Below are 27,052 nucleotides of genomic sequence, written 5' to 3'. Positions count from 1 at the left end.
CTGAAAAATAACATTCTTCTGTATACAGATACTCTTTTACATTCAACATTTAAGACCTCTGAGGAGCTTACATTGTCAAGATTCACATTGTTTTGAAAATCCATCTTGAAGCATTACCTCACAATTTTGCTGTAAGCATAAAAGTTAATTTGCAAGGTAGGAAATATAGAACCAGAGGTCAGGTTATGCTTGATTTATGAACTATGTAAGGCTCATGTATGCCTTAGCACTTGGAGTCTGTTTATACTCTCTGTAAAATATTTCCAGTGGCTGTCCTGCACTGTGGTTCCTCACCGGCCTGCCTGTGCTGTCAGAAGCGATGAGCATCGGAATGAGAAACAGGTGTGTCTACTCCTTTATCTCACCCTCCCTCTCTGTTCTGTGGCCTCGCTGAGCCACAAGTTATGTTATGACAAAAATGGCAGAGGCGGGAGTGTGAGAAAAGAAAAAAAAACCGGAGGAGGTGAGCAAAAGAGCAACAACAGATAAGCTCACATTTATCCTTTGAAACCATCAAATACAGCCATAAGGAGATGTTAAAGGTCAAGTAGTAAAAAGAAAACAAGGTAATAAGAACTATGTATAATGTATAGTGAACCTGACAATTGGTGAAAGAGATTTTCCAAGGATTATGGATCTTTGGCTATTTTATTAAAATTACATAATGTCTTGAATCATGTATTTTAAGAGGTTTGATAATGCTTTAAAAACTCATGAAAAGTCAACGAATCAATCTGGAAAGTGTGAAGTGGCCTGTTTGAGGTCACTCACACCATGATTAAAGCACATCAATTACAACGTCTTTTTAATGATTACTCCACTCAAATGCTGGGTTTATAATGAGAAAATGATTAGTTTAAGATAAAGGCCAATTCACAGGTTCTTTGAAAGGAATTTATTTTCTTTCTTTACTGGTTTTCTTGAAAATGAGACATTGATTCTGTAGAACAGGGGCTGTTTGGTATATAAAAAAGCAAAAAATAATATATATAATAATGGTGTAATATGTGAGCAGATGTGCTAAAACATTTTTTAAATAAATTACTGTTAAAGTGAAAACAAAAAATATAAATGCAAAACTAAAACCTTATTGTCCTGATTGGCACGTATTTTCCATGTGTGCAAACAGTCTAGAATGAAAGATATTTCAAAGCTGGCTGCAGCTGGAAGCTGGAAAACTTTGTGAAATCATTTTGAGTCCATACATAAAGCACAACAGTCAACGCCAGTCCTTCAAATATCATGGAGTTGTTAATGATTCATTTATTACATGTGCATGTAGCGATCCTTTAACAAATAATCATTGTATTGGGAGTGTCCAGTTTTGCTGTGGACTTTGCGTTCATGTTGTTAATCCATAGAAGTTGATAGAGCGGTAAGATCTTGCTAAAATATTCATTGTTGAGTCAACATTGTGCAAACTAGTACTAGATCTCTGCAAAAATATCTGATTTTATTAATTGGGAGCTCCAGCATGGGCCATCTTAAATACTGTCTATTATAGCAATTGTATTATTGATAAACACCTTTATGACTCACTTACATGTTATGCTAATATTTACATGTTTTAGCTTTGTGATATTTTAACCAAACCAATTTTGTGACAAACGGAGAATTTGGTTTTTAAAACGCTTCACATAAAAAAGAAAAAAATCTGGTTTGCGTTTGTATTCGGTTACCACTTTGCTGCAATTACAGCTGCAAGTCATACATCTCTGTCAGCAGTGCACATGTAGAAACTAAGAATCTGAAATATTTGCAAGCTACCATTTCTATTGTTTTGTAAACATCAGGGTGTGGTATCGTCTTCTTTAAAGTAACAATTTGATGAGTGCAGACTTTTTTTTTTTTATCAAAAAGACTCCTTTTAGAGTACGTTTTTGGCTTTAAACCTTCTTGTGGCTTATCTTGGCCGGAAGATTTATAATGACTGCTTTCTAATTTGTTTCCAAAAATGTTTGGATCTAACTGCTGGCTTCCGTCTGAAGTGCAAAATAGCTCAAGCTGAGTCATTTTAATGATCTATCAACAACATTTTGATCATATTTTTTGATCTAGCCATTCAATTGCAGGTATGGTTGTATAGTCTTCTGTTTCAAATGGTAAATGGCATGTACTTATATAACGCTTTTTCAAGTCAGGAGACTTGATCAAAGCGCTTTACACTACATTCAGTAATTCACCCATTCACACACACTGATGGTGGCAAGCTGCATTGTAGCCACAGCTGCCCTGGGGCTCACTAGGCCCTCTGACCACCACCAGAAGGCAATGCAGGTGAAGTGTCTTGCCCAAGGACACAATGACACTGAAAATCGGAGCCGGGGCTTGAAACCGTCAATTCAGGGCAAACTCCTACATCTGACGCCACTGTCACCCTGTTTCAAAATAAAGTTGTAACAAATGACGGTAATTATACTTTTACTAGAGGCAAAAACCTATATTCAGGTTACACCTTTATTTATGTGCTTATTTTCATAAAGAAACGTTTAAAACATTAATTTTCGACCCTCTTTAAATGTGAACTGCACTTTATTGTCATATCCAATTAAAGACAGACCTGCCTGGTTATAAAGTTACAGCCTTTTGTATTGCGTCACATTGTTAAGTTAAAGTTACAGCTTTTTTTTTTTTTTTTTCTCAGAATTCTTACTTTAATCTCAGAATTCTGACAGCTAACAAACATGTTAGCATCAAGCCGTAGCCATGTCTGTTTTAGAGACTAAACTAATCACCTTCTGCCCTTCCATTAATGAAATAGCATCACAGAGGACCCCTCAGGCACTTAAAAAGTCTCTTAATTCTGTCATTTTCCACCAGTGTGTCACTAGCCCTCTCAAACAACGCACATCTTTGTCAGTGAAGCTGAGTGCTCACACGTCTATTCCTTCATGGTTCCCATCTACATTAAGATCCAAAATTCTGAGAAAAAAGTCAGAATTCTGAGAAAAAAAGTCAAAATTCTGAGTTTAAAGTCAGAATTATGAGATTAAAGTCAGAACTCTGAGATTAAAGTCAGAATGTTGAGATTAAAGTCAGAATTGTGACTTAAAGTCAGAATTCTGAGATTGAAGTCAGAATTCTGAGCTTAAAGTCAGAATTTTGAGATTAAAGTCAGAATTTTCAGAAAAAAGTCAGAACTCTGAGATTAATGTCAGAATGTTGAGATTAAAGTCAGAATTGTGAAGAGAAAAAGGTCAGAATTCTGAGATTAAAGTCAGAATCCTGACTTTTTCCTATATTATACTGAAATAAAATTAAAAAAAAATCAGTTAACTTTTTTTTCTGTGGCCCTAATCCTCTTCCTTATGTTTTTTTTGGGGGAAAAAACAACCAAACAAAAAACTCCCTCCACATGTCTCTGTACCTGTCCTCCCTCTCTCTCTCCCTCCCTCCTCCTGTGAGGGGAGGTCTGCTCTCCTCTCCTCTGTTGCGCTCCGTCAGTTTTCCAGCAGCAGCAGAGCGCAGCGCCACGCTGACCGTCGGTCTGCCACCAACACTCGCGGATTTCTACACTTTTACTGAATCTGGGGGAAACAGTTCACAGTGGATAAGCGCAGCAAAAAAGGTGAGTCCGGACTAGTCCGCGTGTTTTGTTGACAAACTTTGACACCGATGGGAATCGGGACCGGTTTTAGAGAAACGCAGCTCAGGAAACCGACCATGGGATGGATTGATCAATGATCAGGGAATCTGAATGATCTTTTTTTTTTCTTATTCTGATTTGGAATATTACTTCAACATTCCTGCTTTTATTTCAAAACAGCATTACACTGGAAAAAAAATCTAAATCTAGATAAGACTTTTTTTTTCTTAAAATAAGTGCATTTTTTCTTGGATTGAGGAGGTAAAAGAGACATCTTGCCAATGGAACAAGACAATTTACATGTTAAATAAGAAAACACAATTGCATTGTCTTATTTAAAGTGAATTTTATCTAATTATCTTATTTTAAGATTAAGAACACTAATTCCATTGGAAAGTATCTAATTTACTTGCTCAAATTAAGGGTAAATACACTTAATTTAAGAATTATTTGACTTATTTCTAGATCATTTTTCCAGTGTAGTTGGATCAGGTAAACTATGCAGGCTCCTGTCATTAAAATTATATATTCCAAGGTAAATAGTTATTTATCATTTAAATTTAATATTATTTTCGCCCTTTTCTTTCATAAAAAAAGTTGTTTGTCCTTCTATGAGCCTTATCTGAGATCTTTATGGTATAGTCCCACAGTGTTTGCCCTGTAAAGCAGTCTCTCCTGTCAGAATGACTGTGATGGCTCTCTGGCTGTATATATAGCCCATAAACAAAAGAGCAGGACTTTAATTTGATTCAAACAGATTTTTTTTTAAGCTGACAAGTGCATCAATTTATCTGGTTGAGTGTAAACCAATCCGCAGACCTTGACGCCCAGTTTAGCTGGATGGTATGAGGAGAATGGTATAGCTGACTGACCTCTGTGCTCTCATTAGGGCAAATACAGATGCATGAGGCCATAGGTTTATAGCTTTGTAGGTTTGACCTGAAATATATCCATCTGAATTTAACCCAGGCTCAGTTTCCCAGATCTTCAGTGTTGTTCCGCTAATTTAACTGCAAATAAAGAACCAATGCAAATGAATTCTGAAACAAAAGATAGTTTGTTTTACTTTGGAAGTTTAACAACAACAAAAGAAAAATACAGATAATTGTTATGCAATCTACCTACTCTAAATATGCCCTCAGGGTCACCAACACCTTGACCCACATCAACCTCCTCTGTGCTGCCTCTTTGCATGAGTGTCAAGAATTGGTTTAAGTGGGATCAGGAGCATAAACAACTTAGAGGCCAGACTAAACAGACCACACGTGTCTTATAAATACATTTTTTTCAGACTTTTATTGGTGAGCACGTGCCTTTTTGAACGTTTATGTAATGTTATTTGATGCAGATCTTCCACTAGCAGCGCTTTATTCTCACTTTCTTGGTCTTTTAGTTGCAATGAGAGACACTTCTGAGGTAAAAATAAAGTCTGACACAGCAATAATCTCTAGACGAGGTCCTTAAGGCAGCTGCTGAGGGGCTTTGAACACATCAAGGGATATTTCTCAGCAGATGAGTTAACCCACTTTTCTGACAACTTAAGTGACAGATCTACCCGTAAATTCTTCCTTTTCTTTCAGCTGCACCATTTTTCCAGCTTTTGTTAGAATAATTTGTTTGGAGACAGATTTAGTTGGATCCCATAACTCTTAACTTGTGTTTGCATCCCATAAATCAGATCCACTTTGCAAAAAATATTCTTATTACTTTTACCATGTTCCTGCTAAATATATTCTTCGTATTCCACATGAGGATTTTATAGGATAGACTGTTATAAAGCAGTATTGCATAATCAAAATGAAACGTATCGCCTGCCATAGAGGAGCCATGCTGTTTTAATACCTGTTAGGAGTCCTTTAATGTATTTTGTTTCCCAGTTTTGTTCATCTGGTGACTTTTATTTTTAAAGGTGAGTCTGTGAGGATCAACTTCAAAGACTGACAACAGATACACATTTGGATTTAGTGCTATTTTATCAGAATAATATGCATTGATCTGAACCACAGATGCAGCTGTGGTTGTGTGAGTTTTTTTAGTTCAGATTATTTTAACAGGTTTCCTCTCCAGCAGTTCCCTTAATTTGGCAAAATCCATTCCTATTAAGTTTAACCAGCTTCCCCATAGTTCCCTAAAGGAGCCCCCCTTAGCATCATACTGCTTTCAATGGTTTGGAGAATAGTAGGGTACAGTAGTCTTCCATCACACAGAATTTTACATGAAGGCATTTTGGTCTCAGCTGATAAGAATATTATGTTGTATATTTTCTGTGTCATCTGCAAACTGCAAACATGGCATATTTTGGCTTTCTTTTTTTCCCCTGAAAGTGTTTTTCATCTTGCCATTCTTCTATAGAGTAGGTAGCATTTGTTGAATTCAACACTGCTGGAGCTCTAGATCTGTACAGCTCGACCACTGTTACCATGGGCCGCTTTGGTGTTTGATTTATCAGAGTTAAGAGCGAATACAAATGCATTTCACTCCTTTTAGGTATTTATTGTAAGAAAATGAAAACCACTTGTATTACCCACTTTATTGGTTCCCCTCTCCCATCTGCTTCATTATACTTGGGTTTTAGTTTTGTGATTTGAATGAACCCTCAACTCTCAATGAAGGTAACTGTTACAGGGAGCCAGTATTTTAAGGATTTAGATCTGATTTAAGACAAAGGTACAACAAAGTGGATGTGACCCTTAGCTCATAAAAAGCGAATGATAAAACCCCAAACTTCAGTCAAGGCTGTAGATATTATAGAAATAACAGCTCCTTTAAACAGCCTTCTAAACCAAACAGCAGATAGAAGCCTGTAAGGGATCAAACAATTTTTGTTATTGGGTGAGTCCACAGCCTAAGCAACACAGTCGGCAGTAGTTGCAGTCTGGTCTTGAACATTAGTGAATATTAGTTCATATATTAAATCATTAAACTTCCACAGAGGCTGAGCATTGGAGGAGAGTCTACCCACCTGACATTATCCAAAGAGCTCAGGCAGCCTAAAAACTCAAGATTAAGGCCATATTAGACTTAAGACGGACACACACTGTAAGGTATTTTGCCCTTTTCGGGCCAAAACATCGTGTGTCCTGCATCTTCTAGTATGCAGGGGGTAACGAGGGGTGATTAGCTTCTAATGACCACCTCCCGATCAGGAATTGTAAGGTCGAAAGAAAATCAAACATGTTTGAAATTCAGTCGGTCCTCTTGAGGTGTTTGTGAGTAAATCCTGCTTTTGATGCAGCGCTACAAGCGTCTACGAGCCAATTTACCAAAACCTTGAGCACTGCGCATGTGCAAACAAGAACAGAATAGAAGAATAGAATTTAGCTTTATTTGTCAAAAATTGTCACAAATACAAAGCAATGAAATTTACTCTCCACATTTAACATATACCCTTGGCGAGCAGTGGGCTACCATTGTGTGGTGCCCGGAGAGTATTGTGGGGGTTAAGGGTCATGCTCAGGGACCCAGAGTGGCAGTTGTTGGGAGTGGGGCTTTAAGTCGGAACATATGAGATCCAAGAGCAATGCCCTAACCACTAGGCCACCACTCCCCTAGGTGGGAATAAGGGAGTTCTTCTTCTTCCAGATTGATGAGTCTGACCATCTCTCGGCGCTGAGTCAGACATGTGGTTTTTTGGATGTGCAGTGGGAGCAGGTAAATAGAATCAGAGCATCGGGCCACACAGTGAAAGAACATGCATTGTAAATGGTGAACTTTTAAACCCTGCGGTTTTGTCTTAGAGTTTGAGCAGTAGCCGAGTACAAAAATGTAAAATATCATAGAGTGTATGTCCAGCTTAAAGACTTACCCCAGGCTCACACCGACTCCGGTCTTACCGTTGCGGTGCGGTGGGTGCGGCGCCGCAGTGATTCCAAGTCATTAAAAAGACTGAGGTTACCGAGACACTCCGGCGCTGCAGAAAATTCCGCAAGAAAGCTATTCTTGCGGCGTGCCGGAGCCCTCCGCAACAAGCTCTCGCAAATATCTTTATTTGGGCCGTGTTATCGCGTGAAGTTACGTGAACTCAAGTGAACTTCTGTTCTCGCGAGTTAAATGTTCTGTTCTCGCAGTTAGTAAGCATCATTCTATCATCATTTTACATATTTATCCATAACAAATGAAAGCCTACTTGATAATAGCCATTTTATCTGTTAGAACACTTGGGGTAGCCTTGAGCAGTGCAAAACTGGCATTTTTTCACATGGCAGATTTACAGCTACTCAATATCCTGTCCTTCAGCTGTTAAGTGACATCAAGTGAAAGGAACCTTTTATGTACTAGTTTTTCTACCTTGTTTCATCAATTACAGGAAGTACCATTAAAATGAAGTGAAGTTTGAGGTTGATAAAATGCAACAAAGTGTTAGGGATAACAAGTACTGATGTAAGGAAGTAACAATGCTACTAAAATGGCAAAGTAACCTAGACTAAATGCAGGTTTTCTTATTTTGGAGCAACAAATATGTTTGCCCCTTAGTCCTGTAGAGTAAACAGCAGCATTTCCTCCTGTTCTCCGGCAGAGAGGCCAGAGGTGCAGAGCTGTTGGCTGCAGTTTTCACCAGAGGTGTTGACAGGAATCCTAACATCATCATCATGGCTTTTGGCTTGGTTTACAGCACCAGTTGATTATAAAAACGTTAAGGATGCAATACAATACTAAGAAAAACCTGCAAAAACATGTTATTATTACTCATGTTTTATACAGCCAGCTTCATGCAATTTTATAACCCCCTAAAAATGCCAACACACTAACATGACAGAGATCTCTTCATGATCTGATGCATGGAAAACATTTCTTTCATTTAAATAGTTTCTTATTAGTTTTTAAACTTGCTTTCAGTTTGAGATGGTGAGCAAGTATTTGATCTGATTTCCTTAAACCACACCAGTGCTTGTTTTAGAGAGGAAGCAGAAACCTCAGGACGCTGTGACTCCTTTTAGGTCAGAGGTTGATTGTGTCTATCAGTTAAAGAAACTTATAAGATTTTGGCTTCCGTTTCTGAAGAACGCAAATTTTTTTGTCACAGAAATATTAAATGTTTGTTTTTTTAACCCTCCAATTGTTGGATGGTTTCATGTATAGACCCCTAAGTTATGGTGGGAAGCTCAAGTTTCTAATTAAAGGGGAAAAGGCACCCTGTTAATGACATCATCTTCCCTCTGGGTACACCAAGTGTGTTTTGTGTCTGTGTTTTAGACCAGCAGCTGGTTTTAGACACTTGACGTTCACGGCAGTGTTAAACTTCAAACGCTTGCTGAAAAAAAAAAAATCCCACCAGGCATATAATTTACATTTGCAGCACCTTGTGCCTTGTTTTGGCCATTGTGCCCACCGTTTGTGGGAACCTTCTAGCAAATTCTTGGAGGGGATTATGGTAGAAAAGAGTAATAGATAGTCACAACTGTAGCTTCTCAGTTACAATCTGCATCAATATATTTAGGCAGACACTATATATTGGGGTAATAGTCACTGTTATGAAGGACAGCTGCTTGGAGGCAGATTTAAAACCTAGCATTTATTCCGTAAGCTGCCATTTCTTCTATTTTGTAAACATCTGGGTGTACAATCTCCTTAAGTAACAATTTGAAGAGCAAGGCTTTCTTTTCCCAAGAAACAACAATTCATTTTATAATAATGTCTTGCACTTAACATTTGGTTCAAATGTTTAAACTTAACTTTTTGAGTCTGAGTAATTGATCATTATCACTGAAACACACCATTCCTAGATGATGTGCAGTTTCAAAACTATTCCTGAAATATTCACTCCATGAACTATAGCCTCTCAGCCAGTCAAACAATACCTCAAGTTTGCATTTTGAGGAAAGCTAGAGACCATAAAACAATCCTATTATTTTATCAACTAGCAGAGCATGGATGCATGTGCCTTCAAAAGCAGCATCCTAGTAAAGATTATGTCTACCCTTTGTGAAATTAGACACACTGACATTCTAGCTTACTTGCATTCAGATTTGAGGGATGCACCCACTGAATAGCATTTTTTGAGTCTCACGCATGTCCACGAGGGACAGTGTCCTGCAAATTTTATTCCTCTACTCCAACCCTGATCCTTAATATGTACTGTCCTGCCGGTTTTGGATGCATCCCTGCTCCAACACAGCTGAATCAAATGAATGGTTAAGTGCCAAGCCTTTGCGAAACTTAATGACTCGCTGATGTGGTTATTCAGTCACCTGAACTAGCTGTGTTGGATGCATCTAAAACCTGCAGGACAGTAGATCTTGATGACCAGGATTGGAGACATGTTATCTACAGCCTGTATACTGGTGAAGATTCTCAGTCATCAAGGTCATAGTCATTTCAAAAAAGTAAAAAAAAAAAAAAAAACACTGGACTTTGTTTCCAAGTTTAAATCAATTCAAACTTGGAAACAAAATCCAGCGGGGTTTTTTTTTTTTTTTACTATAGCCTATAGCAAGGTTTTTCTTTGGGACTGCACCCGTCTTGGGTCCATCTAGCATTTCATCATGTCTAAATGGCTTCTATGTCCCATCTAATGAAAAGCTTCATGATACTGAAAAGCATCATGGTGTTCTTCAATAATTGCATACTCTTTGCCATTCCTCTATAAAGGCCTGATTCAGATTTGTTTGATGCCTTACTAGTAGCTGCTTGGTCCACGGATTCTCTTATTTAAGTAGTAAATCTGATGCTTTTCCAAAGTTAGCATAGACTTATTTGCTGGTTCATTTTTGCACAATTTCATTTTTTTAGACACTGATTCCAGCTGCTGTTATTGCCTGTCTTTTATCCTTAGATCTTCATGTCCTGAAAGCCTGCATGCGAGTGGGTGACAGCTGTGAGAGCAGCTCTTCTTGTCGCTGCTCTCACATCTCTGTAATTGTTCACAGCCTGACCGGGCACCTCTCTTGCTCTGCCATATCCCATCAATCAGGCCGTGGTGCGTTTCTTCCGTTCTGTGAGGATGATGGCACAGATCTGGGCATTCCCTTTCACACAGGAGGAGCCCATGGATGCGGCGCTGCTGTACTTCCATCTCTTTTCAGATTCTGACAGAACCAAAAAGAGGAGAAGGTACAAATGGAGGGTTCTCGTTTGGCTGCACTTGGGTGCAGTTAGAGGCAAAGCAGGTCGGCTGATTGGTAATGAGAAAAGACAGCTGGCTGCTTCAGTGAATGTAACTGCTGAGCGTAAATGGCAGCAGGGAAAACCAAGAGATGTTTCTCGAGGTTCTCTGAAATTTTCTTGGTAATTCCTTAATTTTTGCTCAACATTTCTTGGAGAGGTTAGGGTTGTTTTAGAGGGAGAAAGTTTGGAAAGAATAAAGGAAAGAAAAGTGTAGAATTTGGAGATTCTGGATTCTAACGCTAGATGGAAAATTAATGAAAATAATGAATAGTCATGGATCTGTTGCATTAAACTTTCAGCTGTGTCAGTTGAATTTAATCAAATGACTCCCACTCATGTCTGACGCAGCAGATGAGCTGTACTGGCCTCTTCACTGTTAAACATTTAATAATTAATAACCAAGCTCACGCAGTACAGCATGATTATTTACTTAAGGATATTTAATGTCTTAGAGGGACATTAAAAATGTAAAAGCAGGAAGCCTTCAAGGGCTTTAATGATGACGTGAAATCCAAATGGGCTTTTAAAAAGTAGGATTTCTGCCTGACAAAACATGGTCGACTAACTGCCATTTGCTTCTTCAGTAAAGTTTATTTACGAAACCTTAAAATAAAAAGTAAAGTTGAGCATTTTGATTTAGTGATGCCCTCTAGAGCTGCTCTGTTAAACTGATTCTGAATCAATGCTGACACATTTAAAGTGGTGGAGTGTTGTTCCACTTTGGGAGGGCCTGGAAGGGGTTTAGCAGGGTAGTCACAAATGACCCAGCGTTTGGAGACCTTACGGGAGCAGCTTTATGTTTTCCCCTAACAGCTCTGTCACAAACATTCACAAGTTGGTGCCAAACCTCTAACAGCTTGCATCTCTGACATGTGTTTAGTATAATACTCCAAATGTGTCCTTTTGGTGAGTCTGCTTGATGAGGATGTTTTCCCTGCTTTTACTCCCTCTGACAGGAGGAAACAGGTGCATGCTTTAACACCGCTCTCTGTGTTTTGGCTTCTTTTTTGTTGCTTTCTGTTACATCTCCCACTGCAGCATTTTTTAGGACTCTGTGGAGTCAACGAGGGTGAAAAATGTACTAAATGTGTGAAATAAAGCATCAGAGCTGTCCCTCTGAAGGACGCACACCAGCAGAGATCTCAAAGAGGATGAATGACAACAGAGCTTCATAATTTAAAAGTCTGGCGGATTGAGAGATGCATCTAGATTTATGCCTCTGCACTGCTCTCTATAAACAGCTTCTGAACGGCGAGGTCTGTGCTATGCTGAACTGCACAGCGAATACCCCGCCACACGTAGACACACACACTGTGATCACACAGTTTTTTTATTGTTGGCTGCATAAGCCAGGCTGGCATGTGGAGGGAGCAGCGGCGGTGGTCGTAATTTCCAAAACAATGCTGTCTAGAGCTGCCGTGCCTGCTTGATGTGAGCCAGATCTGGATGCACAGTGTACAAACTTAGCTCCGCCTCGCTGCACTTTGTTCGCCTCTTCATACTCTTCCTCTTGCCACATGCAAAAGTCACGAACACAATATTCCACAGCCAGAGAAGAGGAGTGTGCCACATTTTAAGGTTTATCGTGACCACGCAATCCTGCCTTTATCTGCTTAACCTGATGTGGATATATCTTATGAAGCTCATACAGGGAAAGCTGCACATTTCTCAAACAGCACTTTGACTTTTATTGGTCTGTGTGGGCAAAGGTCTGAAAGTAGCTTCACATTGACCTGTTTTTCTTTAATAAAATATTATTTAACCTTTGCGATCGTTTAAATGTTTGCTAATGTGGAAATCAACACATTTATAATTCTGTTTCCTCAAAGGTTTCGACTTCTTGAAAAGTTTGGGTATGGAGGCTGGAAACAGTATTTGTTAATGTATATTTGAGCTTAAGGCTTAAGAGTACGTAGGAAAAAATAATTTCTGCAATCAAAAGAAATGAAATATTTCAAATAATGAAATTCAGATGTGTGAAAAGATGTTTATCAACCTTGGAAACAGTTTACTTTAGTTTTCCTAAAAATTTTAAAGAGGTCAGGCTATATTCATATTTCAAAATCATATTCTTTCTAATATTCACATGTTAGATAGGAGAGCTTTCGCATTACTGCTTGACTGAAAGCATTTAGCTTTTGCAGCAGCAGTCATCAATTATGCGGGAGATAGAAGGTCGTGAGGCTTAAAAACACATGGAAAGAGGCCAAGTTTGCAGTCATAAATAAAAAAAATAATAATGGAAAAAGTATACCTTATTTATGTTGCATATTTTTAAAACAACTGTAACAAAATGTCTTACATTAAAATAACAAAGCAACAACTTAACTGATAACACCATTGCATGGTGTTATCTGCCCGCAGTTTGCAGTGAGGTCATCACCCAGTTTCATTTTTATCTACTCAGAATTACGTAACGGCTCCTAGAAGTGGCATTTAGCTGTTTAGTTTTATGGAAGCATTGACGTGCAAAGCTTGTATGCTGCGACTTTTCCTTTAAAAAAGCTGCAGCTGGAAAAGCAAACACTGACTCATTAAACTTTATATGTCAGCTTTGTTCAGTAATTAACAACAACGACACCCTTCCTGAGCCTTATACTGAAAAGAAACTTGGCCTGGTGATAAAGGCGAGAATAAAAGTGGAGATTTTATCAATTAGCTTATCAGAGCAAGCAGTGTCTACGTGTTACAGCATCAGAAAAGTTGGCTGTAAAACCTAAGATTGATTACATCTGAAACATGCACTGAAGGTTTGAGTTTGCCTTAAAGCAGCTGTTGATGAGGACACCAGTTACTTAATTACATTTCTGAAACCCCTTATGCTTGTCAGGGTATTAATATTTAAAAACTGAATAGTTTTTTTCCTATTTAATGGAATAATTTTACATTTTTTTACGGTTTTGTTTAGAAATGATTGTTTTGTTGGCTGTTTTCATCCCAATGAAGTTCAGTTTTAACCACTCTTAGTGAGTGCCAGCATGTCAGACTACATATGTTTGGTCGACTGAAACCTCAGCTGTCACCATGATAATTTGATCTGAATGACAAAAGAGCAGCAGCAGTGAGTTAAGAGCCCATCTTGTCAATTTTACGGTTTCAGGAGGAGGTCTATTCAGGTTGGGGGTCTGTTAAGTCCTCCCAGGTGGCCCTCCTGCTGGTCCACATGAGCGAAGATAAATCCCAGTGGTAGACCCAGTGGCTAATGGAGCCTTTGTGTCTGAGAGGGAGGGGACAGTAGCTTATGTACCCCATGGCTCCATCTCTTCAGCTTTTATTGTCACTATGTTGTCCTTTTCTTTCCCGGACTAATGAGGCAGAGGAGTCGGGTCAACACTTATCTCTGAACATGGAGGAGGACCATTGTTGTTGGCTATTAAAAATGCAAAGAAAAAGGCAGGCGTGTCTGTGTTAGGGGAGCAGAAGACAACGCCTTTTTTTCTTCAACGTGCTTAACTTCTTGAAATCATGTCTTCAAAGTTAGCTAATGAAAAAAGGGTCTATAGCCATTGATCGGTGTATGCTATTTTTTATTTTTTTTGTCATCAGGGATGCCCCTCAATTGGAGCAGGGTGGAACATCTCCTAAATATTCCATTGTATGTTAGGATGGACCATTAAAAATGTTAAAACAACCAGTTACACAAACCCCATTATATACACATATTGTGGTGTCTCCACAAATAATCATTCATGCCAAATAAACATCAGATAACATTACATTTAAACAAATTTATTTGCAAGGTGAATATTTTATTTAAATTAGGATTTTGTAGGACAATGTTACTGATATACCACCAATATATTGCTGATGAAGATTCCCAGTCATCCAGGTCATAGTCATTCCGTAAAAGTTCAAAAAATACCCACTGGACTTGGTTTCCGAGATTTGAAATCTCGGAAACCAAGTACACCAATATATTACAATTACGGCAGTATTTTAATCAATTTACAATTTTACAATAAGAGATTCCTTTCTCCTCTTTTACTTGTCAAATTCAAGATGAGAATCAAAAACACCTTTGTTCAAACTTAGTCTTTGCCTCTGAAACTTTACTTTACTAAGTTTTAGCAAGTGCAACATCCTCCACATCCCAGTTGGACTCCATTTTTCCCCTTCCACATATGTGAGCATGATGTAAACCTGTGTCTATCCCAAGATGTCTTTTAGATCCCTGGTGTTTGCTGGTAAATCATGTACATGTCCTTTAGTTCACATGGTTCAACTGAAAGCGCTGACCTACCAGTTGAACCTTTATTACCCATTTGCTCTGCGGTGAGATGGTTTCCCTGTGGGAATGTTCAGTAAGTTTTCTTGTGGCTTCTAAATAAAAAAGAATCCTGGATTTTCTGTGTTGGTCCAACTTCTCACTTGAAAAAATGCCTTAACCTTGCAGAATAACTCTACGTGGCACAAACAATGCAGCTGATAAAATTGAAAGGCCTTGCTCCCTTCCCCTTACACGTCTCTGTTGGGGCCGTCTGGGTTCCTTGATGTGGGATCAGAAAAACATCTGTTTTTTCTTAAACTGCACTGGAGGTGGGGATAGTCCTTTAATGTGTACCGGGCTACGAGAAAGGGTACAAGAAAGGAAGATAAGGAAGACAGAGATGGACAGGGCAATTTTTCTAAGGAGAAAGGATTAAGAGACAGGGTGTTGGCTATGATGATCCAAATGTTTTTTTTTCCAAGTCTCTGGTCTTCTGGATCAGATACTTTATCATACAAAAATCCATCAAAAAATACTCACTGTTTTTGTTACAGTACCATGTAAAATCTTTAGGCTATTGCATGGTAAGCTTGACTCCCATATAGTCTAGTGCTGACCAAAACAACAGGTTGTGCACAAAATACCTTAAAGACTTATCTACAGCAAATAAGCAGTATTTAATAATCATACGTTCAAGAATATCCAGGAAAAATATTTTTTTTGTGTAAATTTCTAGAACCAATATTGCTCTTTCTTCCTCTATTTACATGATAAAAATGACACAATGATAACCAACATTACACAAGTATTAATTCAAGCATGAAAAGATATTAACCATGGAGGGAGCCATAATGCATGCGCCTTACGTGATTCTAAGGCATGGCTGCTAAATGCACAAATAAATTAGTGAACATACCTGTATGTATGCATGGCCCAATACTGGTATGAGAAAAAAAAACACTGATATTCTCCAAAATGGTCCATGTGGTCTCTGTATCATAATACCGCTATTTCTACTAATGGTGTTTTATCGGTTGAGGTCAAAGGTTCAGTGGATAAAGTTAAAGAGAGTGCAATGTAATAATGGTCATTTGTGACATTTGTTTACAAAAAAATAATACCTGTAAGGTTATTTCTTCAGAGTAGGTGAGTACTCATAGAAGTATCAACACATATTTGATGTAACTGTGTGGATTTGGTTGGCACCCATACCAGATTAAGCATTGTTCTATTGTGAACAATAACTTGGGTGTAACATAAGTTATATTAAGAATTCAGATCATATATATTTTTTACATGATCACGGGGTCCCATTACCAAAAATCTCCTCATTCTTCCCTCCTCCGGATGAGCTGTTTTGGGTTTCCACGCCCTCCCGAAGGCTGCCCCCCCCCACAACCCTCAACCATGACAACCAGTCAGAGTTCGTAAACATAGCCTATAGGAGCAAAGAATAACATAAGATAAAGGCCCATAGGTTGATAGGTGGGATGCTGCAGATGATGCTCTGGACAACTTATTTCCCCTGATGACATCATTAGGGGACATCTTTTCAAACAGACCATTTCGAGCACATATGAGGTAATATGTGGAGAAAGGCAGAAGGTGCATTCCCATCAGATTTTGTAATGCACATTTTGAAGTATTGCATCAGCAAAACTTGTTGGAAACAGAAAAATTTGAATAAATTGTAAAATTCGCAAAAGTGTTTTTACGCTGGCTTGAGGTGTTTTTTGGGTTTTGCGAAACAGGAGAGGGAAACAGGTTTTCTAGTTCAGCTCTGACATAGCGAACTTTTACTCACATGAATAATCAGCTGATATATTTGTTGACCTCTTCAGAAGTATCTCTGTTTTGGTTCATCACTCCATATTCATTATTGTTTTATTTTGAAATAGGTTCCTGAGAAGTTAACGTATCCAGAGTCCCTGTAGATAAAAACACTTACCAACAATACCTGCTGGTTCAAAAAAATGCTTTTAAAGTTGTCTTTCACATACTGAGAGTGACAGTATGACATGGATTCAGAGAGAGGTCAGGCATGTGTTTACAAGAAGTGAGGGAAATGAGAGGGTAGAGACAGAAGGAGAGTGCATGGAAAGAAGTTATGGCCACATTATGAAAGTAAAGACTAAAGCAATGTTCTTTGTAGAGATGAGAGTAGAAGTAAAAGGCTCAGGGGTTAATGACTACCTACAGTGGGAGACAAAAGAGGTCATGAAGCAGAAGAGAAATTGGAAAGCAGTCTCACGCTTTTCACAAGCTTTCAGATCACAGGAGACTGGGCTGGGTACTAATTTGGCTCATTACAGTCAATGAAGCTAATGGGGCACATTGTCCTCCAGTTGTTAGCATGAAAACCAATTGTTTTTGTTGCACCACTTCGCCAGCATTTTAGGGAATAATTTGTCTGTTTGTGTGATTAATAAGTAACAGTTTACAATAAAATTTTAACATGCAGTAAGAAAGTCAGTACTTACATGTGAAAGTTTGAAACTTAAAGCCCTTGAATTCATATTCAGTGATTGCACACAATGGATGCAAAAAGGAGTTTCTCTATTTTCATTATTTATTCTTTTAACAACTTTTTTTTAGCATTTATTCAAACAGGAAGCCGATGTCAGCCATACTGTCACTGCCTACATGACCTTTTACATATCAAAGATAATAACTTTATTTTGAAATTAAAGGTAAAGATAGGGTTAATTGAATTCATTTACTGTTTGTTTTATTGTTTAAACACCTACAGCATTTCTAGGTATGCAATATGCTGATATTTTTCCTTTAATATGTTGCTTACATTCTATTTTATTTTACTTTTCTCCTATTACTCCTTTTCAATAAAGCAGACTCACTTTGGGCTTCAGTTTTATTGGTCTCCTAGTAATACCTGTTGGTTCTTTTGTGTTTTAAACTAAAATGGGGAACTAAATGCTCCAAAGGAGAAACAGTTCATCAATACACTGGGCCCTAAAGACTTGAACTGTAACCTTAGTCTGACTTCCTCCCATTTTTCCATCCATTTGTCTTGTCTAATGCCAAGCCTGTCTCCTCTTTTACCGCCACACCTGTCATGAGATATTTTTCCCGGAACTCTGACAAAACAATGGTTGGCTTTCCCAAGCTCCAACATCTGGAAAAGCAAACCAGCATGCCAGGGCCCCCATTACTCAGGTAATTTAAGGGCATGCCATTTGACAAGCTCTAGAACGGGTGTGGAGACTGAAGGAAGTAGATTACAGTGGAATTTTTAGCTATTCTTCCACAGTTTCAGTAGCACCAGGATATGTAGCAGTAGCTGCAGAGTAGAGTAGTTAGAAACCTAACAGTTAGATACAATAGGCTTTATATGAAATATTTGAGCAGAAAAGTTTTATGACCAGATAAGATAAAATTTTAGTGTTTTAGTGTTCTGAGAAATAAATTCTATTACTTGTAAAACATTTTTATTAAACTGAACAACCAAAAGCCTTTGTTGTGAATCGGTGCCCGATACTTTATTATGGGAAGTACAACAGACCTAAATCAAAGGTAGTCTGACTTTGGCTCAGTTTTTCTGAATATCTTTCAAAACTTTTCCAGTTAATTTGTTTCTGGAAGCTTTAGAGTTCAGATAGGAGGTGTTGTTTTTAAGCCCATAAGGGGTCATCCTCCTGGGAGCAATTCAAGTCAAATGCAAATCAACAGGCCGCCTATCCCTTCTGGGTCGTTAGATGCTATTGTTTGCAGTGAGTTGTTTATTTAAAGCAGTTTGTAATTAGAAACCCAATTAAATTTTCTCACTCAATTGCAAGTGTGCAGATGTCCTGTTGTACTTTCTCCATGCAGCTCAGATTGATTTAGATGTGTGTTGTATAAGATGCCCAACCCCTGCATCATTGAGTAGTTCTTTAGAGTCAAGCTCTACTGAAGTGTTGTGCCAACACCTTAAGGCCATAACATACTGGATATGTGTCAGAAAGCTGTGTTGTCTGATGGTTAGAATATCTTGAAGTCAAAAGGCTGAGCAAACTTGCACTGCTCTGAACACTGGTCTACCTCAGTTGGAACTATGAAGAAATGTGACTGGATTGTCCTTAAGTCAGATTGGAAGAGGGAGATGGTGGCAAGTAAAACACATCTCATTTGGGGATAATACAAAGTAAAAACTCTCAATTGCTTGGTAACACACAAGCAAGCTGGGCAAACGTAAACATGCACAATCAATAAAACTAAACAATTCAATAAACAGTGTAGTCATCCAGGGTTAAAACTTGTTTGGCTTTTTAAAGCAGCAACTGCTGCTTTATGTTTACTGCTCTTCAGATACATCCTTTCGGGTGAGTGTGTGCCTGAACTCAGGTGAAAATTTGATTTCACAAGTCTGGTGGTTTGTAGAAGGACTTTCTAGTTTTTTTTTAGGGGTTCCCCTATACATCCACAGCCCTGATTTAAATAAATTATTGATTAAAAAGCTTCACCAGTCAAAGGAGGCCATCATTTGGGTGTTTTAAAGCGGATATACATCTAAATCATGCAGGATAGTGGACCCTGACCAGGGCTCCACGACTGATTTATAGCAATTAAAATAAATTTTTCCCTATGCTGTTTTTGTTTAATTTGTTGGAAAGGAAAAACTAAAATAGCTGCTGATAACACCCAAAGCTGATCTAGCCCTGCCTTCCTGCTGACCTGCAGAAAACAATGAGCACTTTTCTCCCTTTTCGGATCATGAGGCACATGAGAACTTGGGCTCTGGTTTGCAGACAGACAATACCACTTATAAGAAGGTATTTTTGCTGTATTTCATGCTGACAGACACACAAAAACACACACACTCAGATGCAAAACTAAGGCGGACATGCAAATGTCCATGTCTGCATGCACATCCAGACACACACACACACATATGTACGCAGACACATGATAACCGTGCTTGGATGTTTTCTAGCTAAATATACTCCTCCTGTTGCACCTAGTCTGTTATAAGCATGTGCAACCTGCTTTTTAGCCCCTCAAATGCACACACAGCATAAAATTAATGTGAAATATAATAGTGAGATATATAGTAACCAATGGTGCAACAGTGTAGTGTGCATGGTTTCAAGTTTCTCATATAACTTTTATTAGCTTGTTAATCTAAAGAGACTATGAAACGTGTTACTTAGGCTTCATTTGAGAAGCATTTAGTGGGTTCAAATTACAACAGCTTCACTCTTGTATTCAGAATGGATTTTTTTAGACAAGTTACACTGGTCTGTTTGAAAGTTGTACACTATTTTGGTACAGATCATTGAAGGTAAGATTTAAACAAGCAGATAAATTGGCAACAAAACAGATTGTTTGTCTTGATATTAAAGATAAAAATAGCTGAAACAAAAGACTCCACAGAATAAGAAAGCGGCTGGCTCTCTTCCTGTAAAAAAAAGAGAAAAGATAGAGGGAGACATTCCATCATCCTGTCTGGACATCAGATTCCTTATTTTATATTTTTTTTCTATCACAATTCAGTCTGTATTTCAGATGACCTGTGAGGGCTCTTTTTATTGTATTTATATATAAGCCTGATGGTGATTAAATGCTTAAATATGTCGGCTCCATATTTCTGCCTGCTGCATTCATGCAGCCCCCTCTGGCCTTAAATAAGCTCAAGCTGAGCAGAGCTTTAGGGACCTTTTTCGTTTTTGCCATCTGGTCTCTGCTGCCTGCCCTAGAGAGTAGCACGTCCAACTAATACCCCTTTTTTCTCTGTCTCTGTCAGGATTCTCCACTGCCAAGGTTAGGACGAGGACAAGCTGCTTCTTCGCCATCAGTGGACTAAGTGTCTTGGTGCCGATGACCCTCAGGTCAACTCATCCAGGACGGATGGCAAACAACAAGACTTGACCTACATCCCTTCAGAAGATCTGCACTAAACAAATATTTGAGGCAGTTATATCTAATTTCTCCAGGCAGCCGCCACCAAGAAGATCAACACTAAAGGGTGCAGTTAAGAGACGAAAGGAGAGAAGGGAAAAGTGGGGGAGGAAGAAGTAATCCTTTCAAAGTGCACCCCTGCCTATTTCTGCCACGCTGTGGGCAGGGAGCATCTTATTTAGGAGCACTGTTGGCTGACAAAAAAAGCACTTCTCTGTCCCTGCCCGGTCAAATGCCTGGGTAAATACTAGATAGAGATATCAATTAGTCTGAGCTCCTCCACCGTCCGACAAAGAGACTGTAACCTATCTATAGAAACATAGCAACAAACTTGGACTTTGTGGTCACTTGGATTGCCACTTTATAACCCTTTGAAAAAGATTGTGAGAAACAAGAATGAGAGTCTCTGCAGTTCCTTACTCCTACAAACTTCTCTAAAACCAGCGGCGGCAGCAGCTAACCGTGGGAGCCGGAAGTTCTAAGCCAGTCTAAGAGCTGGGGTTTTAATGTCTTTCCCAGCTCAATAAAGTAACATGAAACCCCTTACTCCAATTGGGTCCCCCTCTCCTTTGAGGCTTCTCAACAAGGGTCCAGATTACCTGCGCAGGCAGATTGACGGTGGGGGTCATGGCCGTTCTGTCAGCGCTGTGGAGAGGCTTGAGGCTGACAAAGCCAAATATGTCAAAAGCCAGCAGGTGATCAACACCAAACAAGAGCCTGTGCTTGTGCCATGTGCCACGCCGCCTCCGCAGCCTCGGAGAGCTATCTCTGTTCCTGGTAGTTTGACCCCTCGTCTTCCCCCCCGGCGTTCATCCAACACTCCATTCTCTACCCTCTCTGACTCCTTCACCTCAAAAGATGAAAATGAAAACGATGATGCTAGAAAAGAGAACAGGCATACTTCTGCTGATGTTAAAATGCATAACAGAAGCAATGTGAGTAAAGTATTGCCTCCAAGCCCCAGGACACCTGGAAATACCAGCCTGGTAGCACCACACAGTGCCCCCGTTCTCAGAAGGAATACTGGCAAACGCATGCTGAGGCCAGACTCCCTGTTAATATACAGGCAGAAGAAAGAGTGCAAAAGCCCTAACAGCACCAGCCTGGGTGAAAACAATAACTTGGAGATAAAGGGATATAGTTTTGTACGTCGCCTCTTTCAGGGTTCAATGAGAGAGAAGAGTGGTGGAGGAGAAAGAGTTCAGAAGATGGTGATAGGTGAGGAGAAGCCACCATCACGGGATGGGGACTCGAGAATGTCTTGGACCAATGACAAAGACACTACAGATGGAGGACCAATGACCCCAAAGTCATGCAAGATAGACCAAGAACGCAACCTAGAGTCTACCCAAAGTCCAGGTCTTAACTGTGCATTAGAAAACACAAAAAACGGTTTTATAAATAGCCCCAGTCACCAAATAAACAGTGGTGTTATTAACATCAGGTGCGAGGATGAGAGTGATCCATGGAAGCGTGCATCCCCGATGCAGCAAAGACGGCAGTTTGGAGAACTGCAGCGCTCCAAGTCAGACCTGCGTTTACGCTGTTCGGTTGCCTTATCTGAGCAGGAGCATTTCTTTGATTACTGTGGACTGGACATGGACATGATAGAGCGTCTGGGACGGCAAAATTTTCTTTCTAATGCCAGCTCCATAGACACGCTTTCATTGGCTCTGCGCAGCATAGGAGGGGACGGTTGTGGTGGCTCAGAACCCAGCGAGTTTTCCCGACACTCAGGGGATGGGCTGTTTCAGGAAGAACTGGCGGAGCAGCTCCCCACTGGTGTGTCCATCATTGAGAGAAATGCTCGTGTAATCAAGTGGCTGTATGGGTGCAAGAATGCAGCTCAGGAAGGACCCAAAGAATCAACCGTATAGTATGGAGATAAAGGATATGAAGTTAAAAACCAGAAGTAAATATACACTGAATAAAAAGTAACACAATATATTTTGAATTTCCTACATTGAATCAAACTGAATATTTAGAAATTTAAGTTAGTGTTACCAGAAAAGGTCATTATGATTCTCAAATACCAAACAAAAAAAAAGGACAGGAAATGTTAAAATGTTGAAGTTTCTTTAATGATACATTTCTTTCTTTAGTAGTTGGTAGAGCTGCCTTTAAACTATATAACAAGTAATAGTCTTGAGAATCCTTCAAAAAGCTTCTGGATATTTGCTGGAATTTTGACCCATTCCTCTGGACAGAGCTGGTGCGACTGAGCCAAGTTCTGTTTGGCACTTTGCTCGCACATACTTTGTCAAACTTGCCCAGGGATTTCTGTGGGTTTGAGAAAAAGTCCCTTGTTGTCCATATGGTGGTTCAGGAATAACTAGTGATATGCAAAAGCTCATTGTCCGTTTAGAAGAGCCATTGGAATCATAGCTGTACTTTCCTGGGCAAATCCTTTAAAAGCTAGCAACATATTTCCACATTTTCTTTTCTCATGATACCATCTATTTTATCAAATACACCAGTCAGAACTTTAATGCTGTCATTCCTGAGAGCGTTCAGAACTCTAATGCTGCCTTTGAAATATATTGCTTCCTTATTTATGAGTGGCCTATTAGTCATTGGTGTTAAAGGGTTTTTATTTAGGGAAATTAATGTTATATTACTGGATTCAGCCATCATCTTCCTGATTTACCTAAAATGGGAAAATCTGAGCCTGATTTAATGTTTAATGTTGTAAAATTTAGCTTCAACTCTGTGTGCTGTGGAATGCTTAGCCTTTCACTTTCACATACATTGGAAGCTAATATTTATCTGTATGGATTATTTAGCTGCATTATTTCATTCATCAGTTAAAGAATCTAATGTTGCCGCAATGATTTATAAACCAAACATCAAGTTACCTGATATCACAGTATTAAGTCAGTTTCAAATAGCCTTTGTAGCAAAATCACTTTCATTATTTTTTTATATATAAAGTTAATTTTCGGTTAGCCACCAATGAACAGAAGAACACACAATTTTACAACATAAAACTGTATTTTTCTTTAAATTATACTTAGCTGGATTTGGTCCCCATATTCATTTATACCCCGTGTTTAATTTGATTTGGCTCATTTATACCTGTTCACACCAAATCCTAACAAATGGCATGTAAAGGATTTTACAAGAGGAATGTGTCCAGTTTGTGTAAAATCCAATGGAGCTCAATTCAGTTCAAGTTTATTTCACATCATTCCAGTACAACCACATTAAGCTCCAATTAACGCTGCAAATAATGATTGGCAACAATAAGGAAATCATAAAGATATTATGAGATAAAAGGTTAGCATGTAGACAATTAGCCCAAAGGTTAATACATGTACCACATCGTGTGTAAAATATTTGTTGGACTTTTTTCTATTCAGCAAATCAACGGCCTTGGCAATGTTTTTAGTTTTCACAAACTTTAAATCAGTGTCATTAGCATTCCAGGGCACATAACTCTTCCTTTACTCAAAACAGACTGTTTTTTTCTCAAACCGCAGAATTGCTGATCATTTCATTTTGTTTATTTTGTTGCTATATTTATGTATCCTAGGGACTATTTTATGAGTGTGAACTAACCAGCATAGTTTGTGAGTATCAGTGGGTGATTGATGTTTAATTATGCTCTATATTTTTAGCTTTGTATTTTTTGGGCAGAACTGGATTCTGAGCTGACTTGAATTCCCAATTTAACCCCTAAAAAAGGCACATAAATGTGTGTATTTATGTTTGAAACTTTCATAAAGGTTGTGACTCTTGGTGCCAATGTTTCCTCAACAAAGTATTTCAAAATGGAAAACCACTAAGCTACGACGTTTCTATGATTTTGTGAGAGTGAAGTGAAATGTGTGTTCCCAATTTCAACCTGTTCAAGTTGAGTCTGTTTCTTTTTCTTGTTATTTTTTACAATTTTTACTCCTTGAACGCAGGCGTTGCAAATAAACTTGTAAGACACTCCTCAGGAGTGTGTTGTTGCACTGAACTGGACAGAGAGAGAAAATTAAAGAGTGTAAAAATCACTAGTGTGTTTCAGACTGAGCTGGATTCAGAGAAACATGTGCATCAAGAAATATACAAGCTTGGACTGATGAATAATTAGTATTTTGTTTCTTTAAACTTGTGAAAAGGTCAAACTAATCATTTAGGTCAAGTACAAGGTCATCAAATCTTATGCAGTGTCCTGGTGTCTCATGTCAATGTGTCTAAGTTAGAAACTATAATAAACATGGGAAACCTGAGTTAATAGGGAATCCTGGCTGGACTTTAAACAGGAATCTCTCAAAATGATTTGCTCAACTCTGCAAACAGCTTGTCCCATTTAAACAAATGTCTAAGGGAGTCACCTTTTAGCATCTGCCAGTTTACAGATGTTTAACCCATGCAGCTGTCCCATGAAGGCATACAGCGGAGTCCGAACAGGGCTCTCCTCTCACCGATAAGCACCGATCCTACCTCAGTTCATCCATTTCTCACTGCTTCACACTTTATCTCCAAAAAAAAAGGTCATTCCCATTGCCTGCCCTGGAGGATCCCGCTGTAATCTGTCACAGTATGTGGAGGCTAGGCTGCGAGGACTCGTGGTTTAAGCGCTAACCAAAATTCATGGGCCTAGTTTATTTATACATGTCAGAAATACAGCTTGGTTGTTTTCCCTGGATTTGTCATGTGCATGACACATTTCTCAAAAAAAAAGCTTTTTACATGTACTTTTTTTATTGCATGTTTACAAAGTGGCTCAAACAGTTTTGATTTATTTTTGAAAAGTTAATGTTTATAAAAGAGAAAGTTTTATTCCAAAAAGGGTGTGTCTATGATGTACACAGCTAATAAAAAGGAAAAGCTCAACTAAGTGTGTTGTGTTTATCTGTTATCTCTTATATTTTATTTTAGAGCTATTATAGCCTACAATCCAGTTTTATAGCAACATCACACGTAATTTTTACATTTCACATTAGTGCTGTCCCTTGAATTTCACATGATCAATGCCCCTATTTTTTTATTCACGTGATTTTTTTTTTGTGTGTTCCATATCACCATCATATTTAATTGATGTGTTGCACATCTCACAAGTATGGGATTTTTCCTCCATGGATTTCACATGACTGATCTCATTTGTGGAGTTTCATATCATATCACTGGCTGTACTTGGAAGTTTAGGTCTCACACACGTAATGAAAATGTTCCAAACCAATGTTTATCATGTGAAAAATAGGGGTTTAAATCAGTTGCTTATATCTACACTTATTATTTTACATATAAGCCTTCACATCAAGACAATTACATAAGTTTGATCAAGCATGATTATTTATATGTACATTTTATGTATCAGAAGACTTGTGAAACTTTGTCTCACCTTTGACTCTCAAGCCTCTACATCACCTCATCAAACTTTATTTTTGATTTTATCTCATGAAGTTGGGTGCTAATCCTTTTAGCATTCTTTGCATAGCATGCTGTTTGGAGAGCTGCAGCAGGTTGCTGGAAGACAAGGAGGCCTCTGTTCGGCCTGATGCTACGTCTGCTATCAGACCCTCCGCCCTGTCTGCAGCCTCCTCCTGCACTTTTTGTCTGCTTTCTGACTCAGACGTTGTTTTCAGACATTCCAGCTCACTGCGGCTGGCTAGAAATATCATCTGATCGTTTGTTTCATTTTGGCTGATAGATCTAAAAATGTAACCGTCATTTTTTGAGATATGAGATCAGAGACTTTCGTTTCCAGTACCTTTTTAAAACAAAAACTGAAATGAAAAATGTGTAGCTGGTTTGTATACCAGGAATAATGAAACACATAAGTGTTATGCATAGCAGATTGGAAACTGTATTCAGATTCTTCTTGGCATAAGATCCATGTAAGGCCCTGCATCAGACTGCAGAAACTTAAGGTTAATAAAAATTTAAACCCTTACTTAAAAAGTATTAACATTTTTCAAAATATTGAGATTCAACAAAAGAATTTTTGAAAGATGCAATCTTGTGCAAACCTGTGGGAAGGAAATACTGTGGAATCATTGGGCTGGCAACAAAGAAAAAAAAAAGAACTATAGCACATTTTAATTATGAAAACTGTTTGCATTTACGTTGATGGTGTAGCATTAAATCAACAGTAACTACTCAGGCTTGACTTTGTGCAGCTAGCATTCAACTTTAGTGCTCTAGATTAAAAAAAAAGATGCTTTTATTAATCATCCTATATTTTATTTAAATTTTGGCCAATGTTTAAAAATAAAACATCAATTCATATCCCTTTCATGGAGAGCCAATTAAAACACCTTTTTTCTGAC

The 27,052-nt window shown here is 38.5% G+C and overlaps 1 protein-coding gene across 1 annotated transcript; it reads left to right on the top strand.

The window, feature by feature from the left end:
* Positions 1 to 3,445: 3,445 nt before the first annotated feature.
* On the top strand, positions 3,446 to 25,604 carry fam110d (family with sequence similarity 110 member D). The gene is made up of 2 exons (XM_015371920.1): positions 3,446 to 3,568; positions 20,638 to 25,604. Exon 2 carries the CDS (start codon positions 21,326 to 21,328, stop codon positions 22,667 to 22,669), a length of 1,344 nt encoding a protein of 447 aa, XP_015227406.1. The 5' UTR covers positions 3,446 to 3,568; positions 20,638 to 21,325; the 3' UTR covers positions 22,670 to 25,604.
* The last annotated feature ends 1,448 nt before the right edge of the window (positions 25,605 to 27,052 follow it).

The sequence above is a fragment of the Cyprinodon variegatus genome, unplaced genomic scaffold, assembly GCF_000732505.1.
Source record: "Cyprinodon variegatus isolate N-32 unplaced genomic scaffold, C_variegatus-1.0 Scaffold66, whole genome shotgun sequence".
NCBI lineage: Eukaryota > Metazoa > Chordata > Actinopteri > Cyprinodontiformes > Cyprinodontidae > Cyprinodon > Cyprinodon variegatus.
The sequence above is the reverse complement of the archived record's forward strand: the minus strand, read 5'-3'. Positions and strand labels throughout refer to the sequence as shown.

Coding starts and splice junctions, on each gene's coding strand:
- fam110d (XM_015371920.1), top strand. CDS start 21,326: ATGAAACCCCTTACTCCAATTGGGTCCCCCTCTCCTTTGAGGCTTCTC.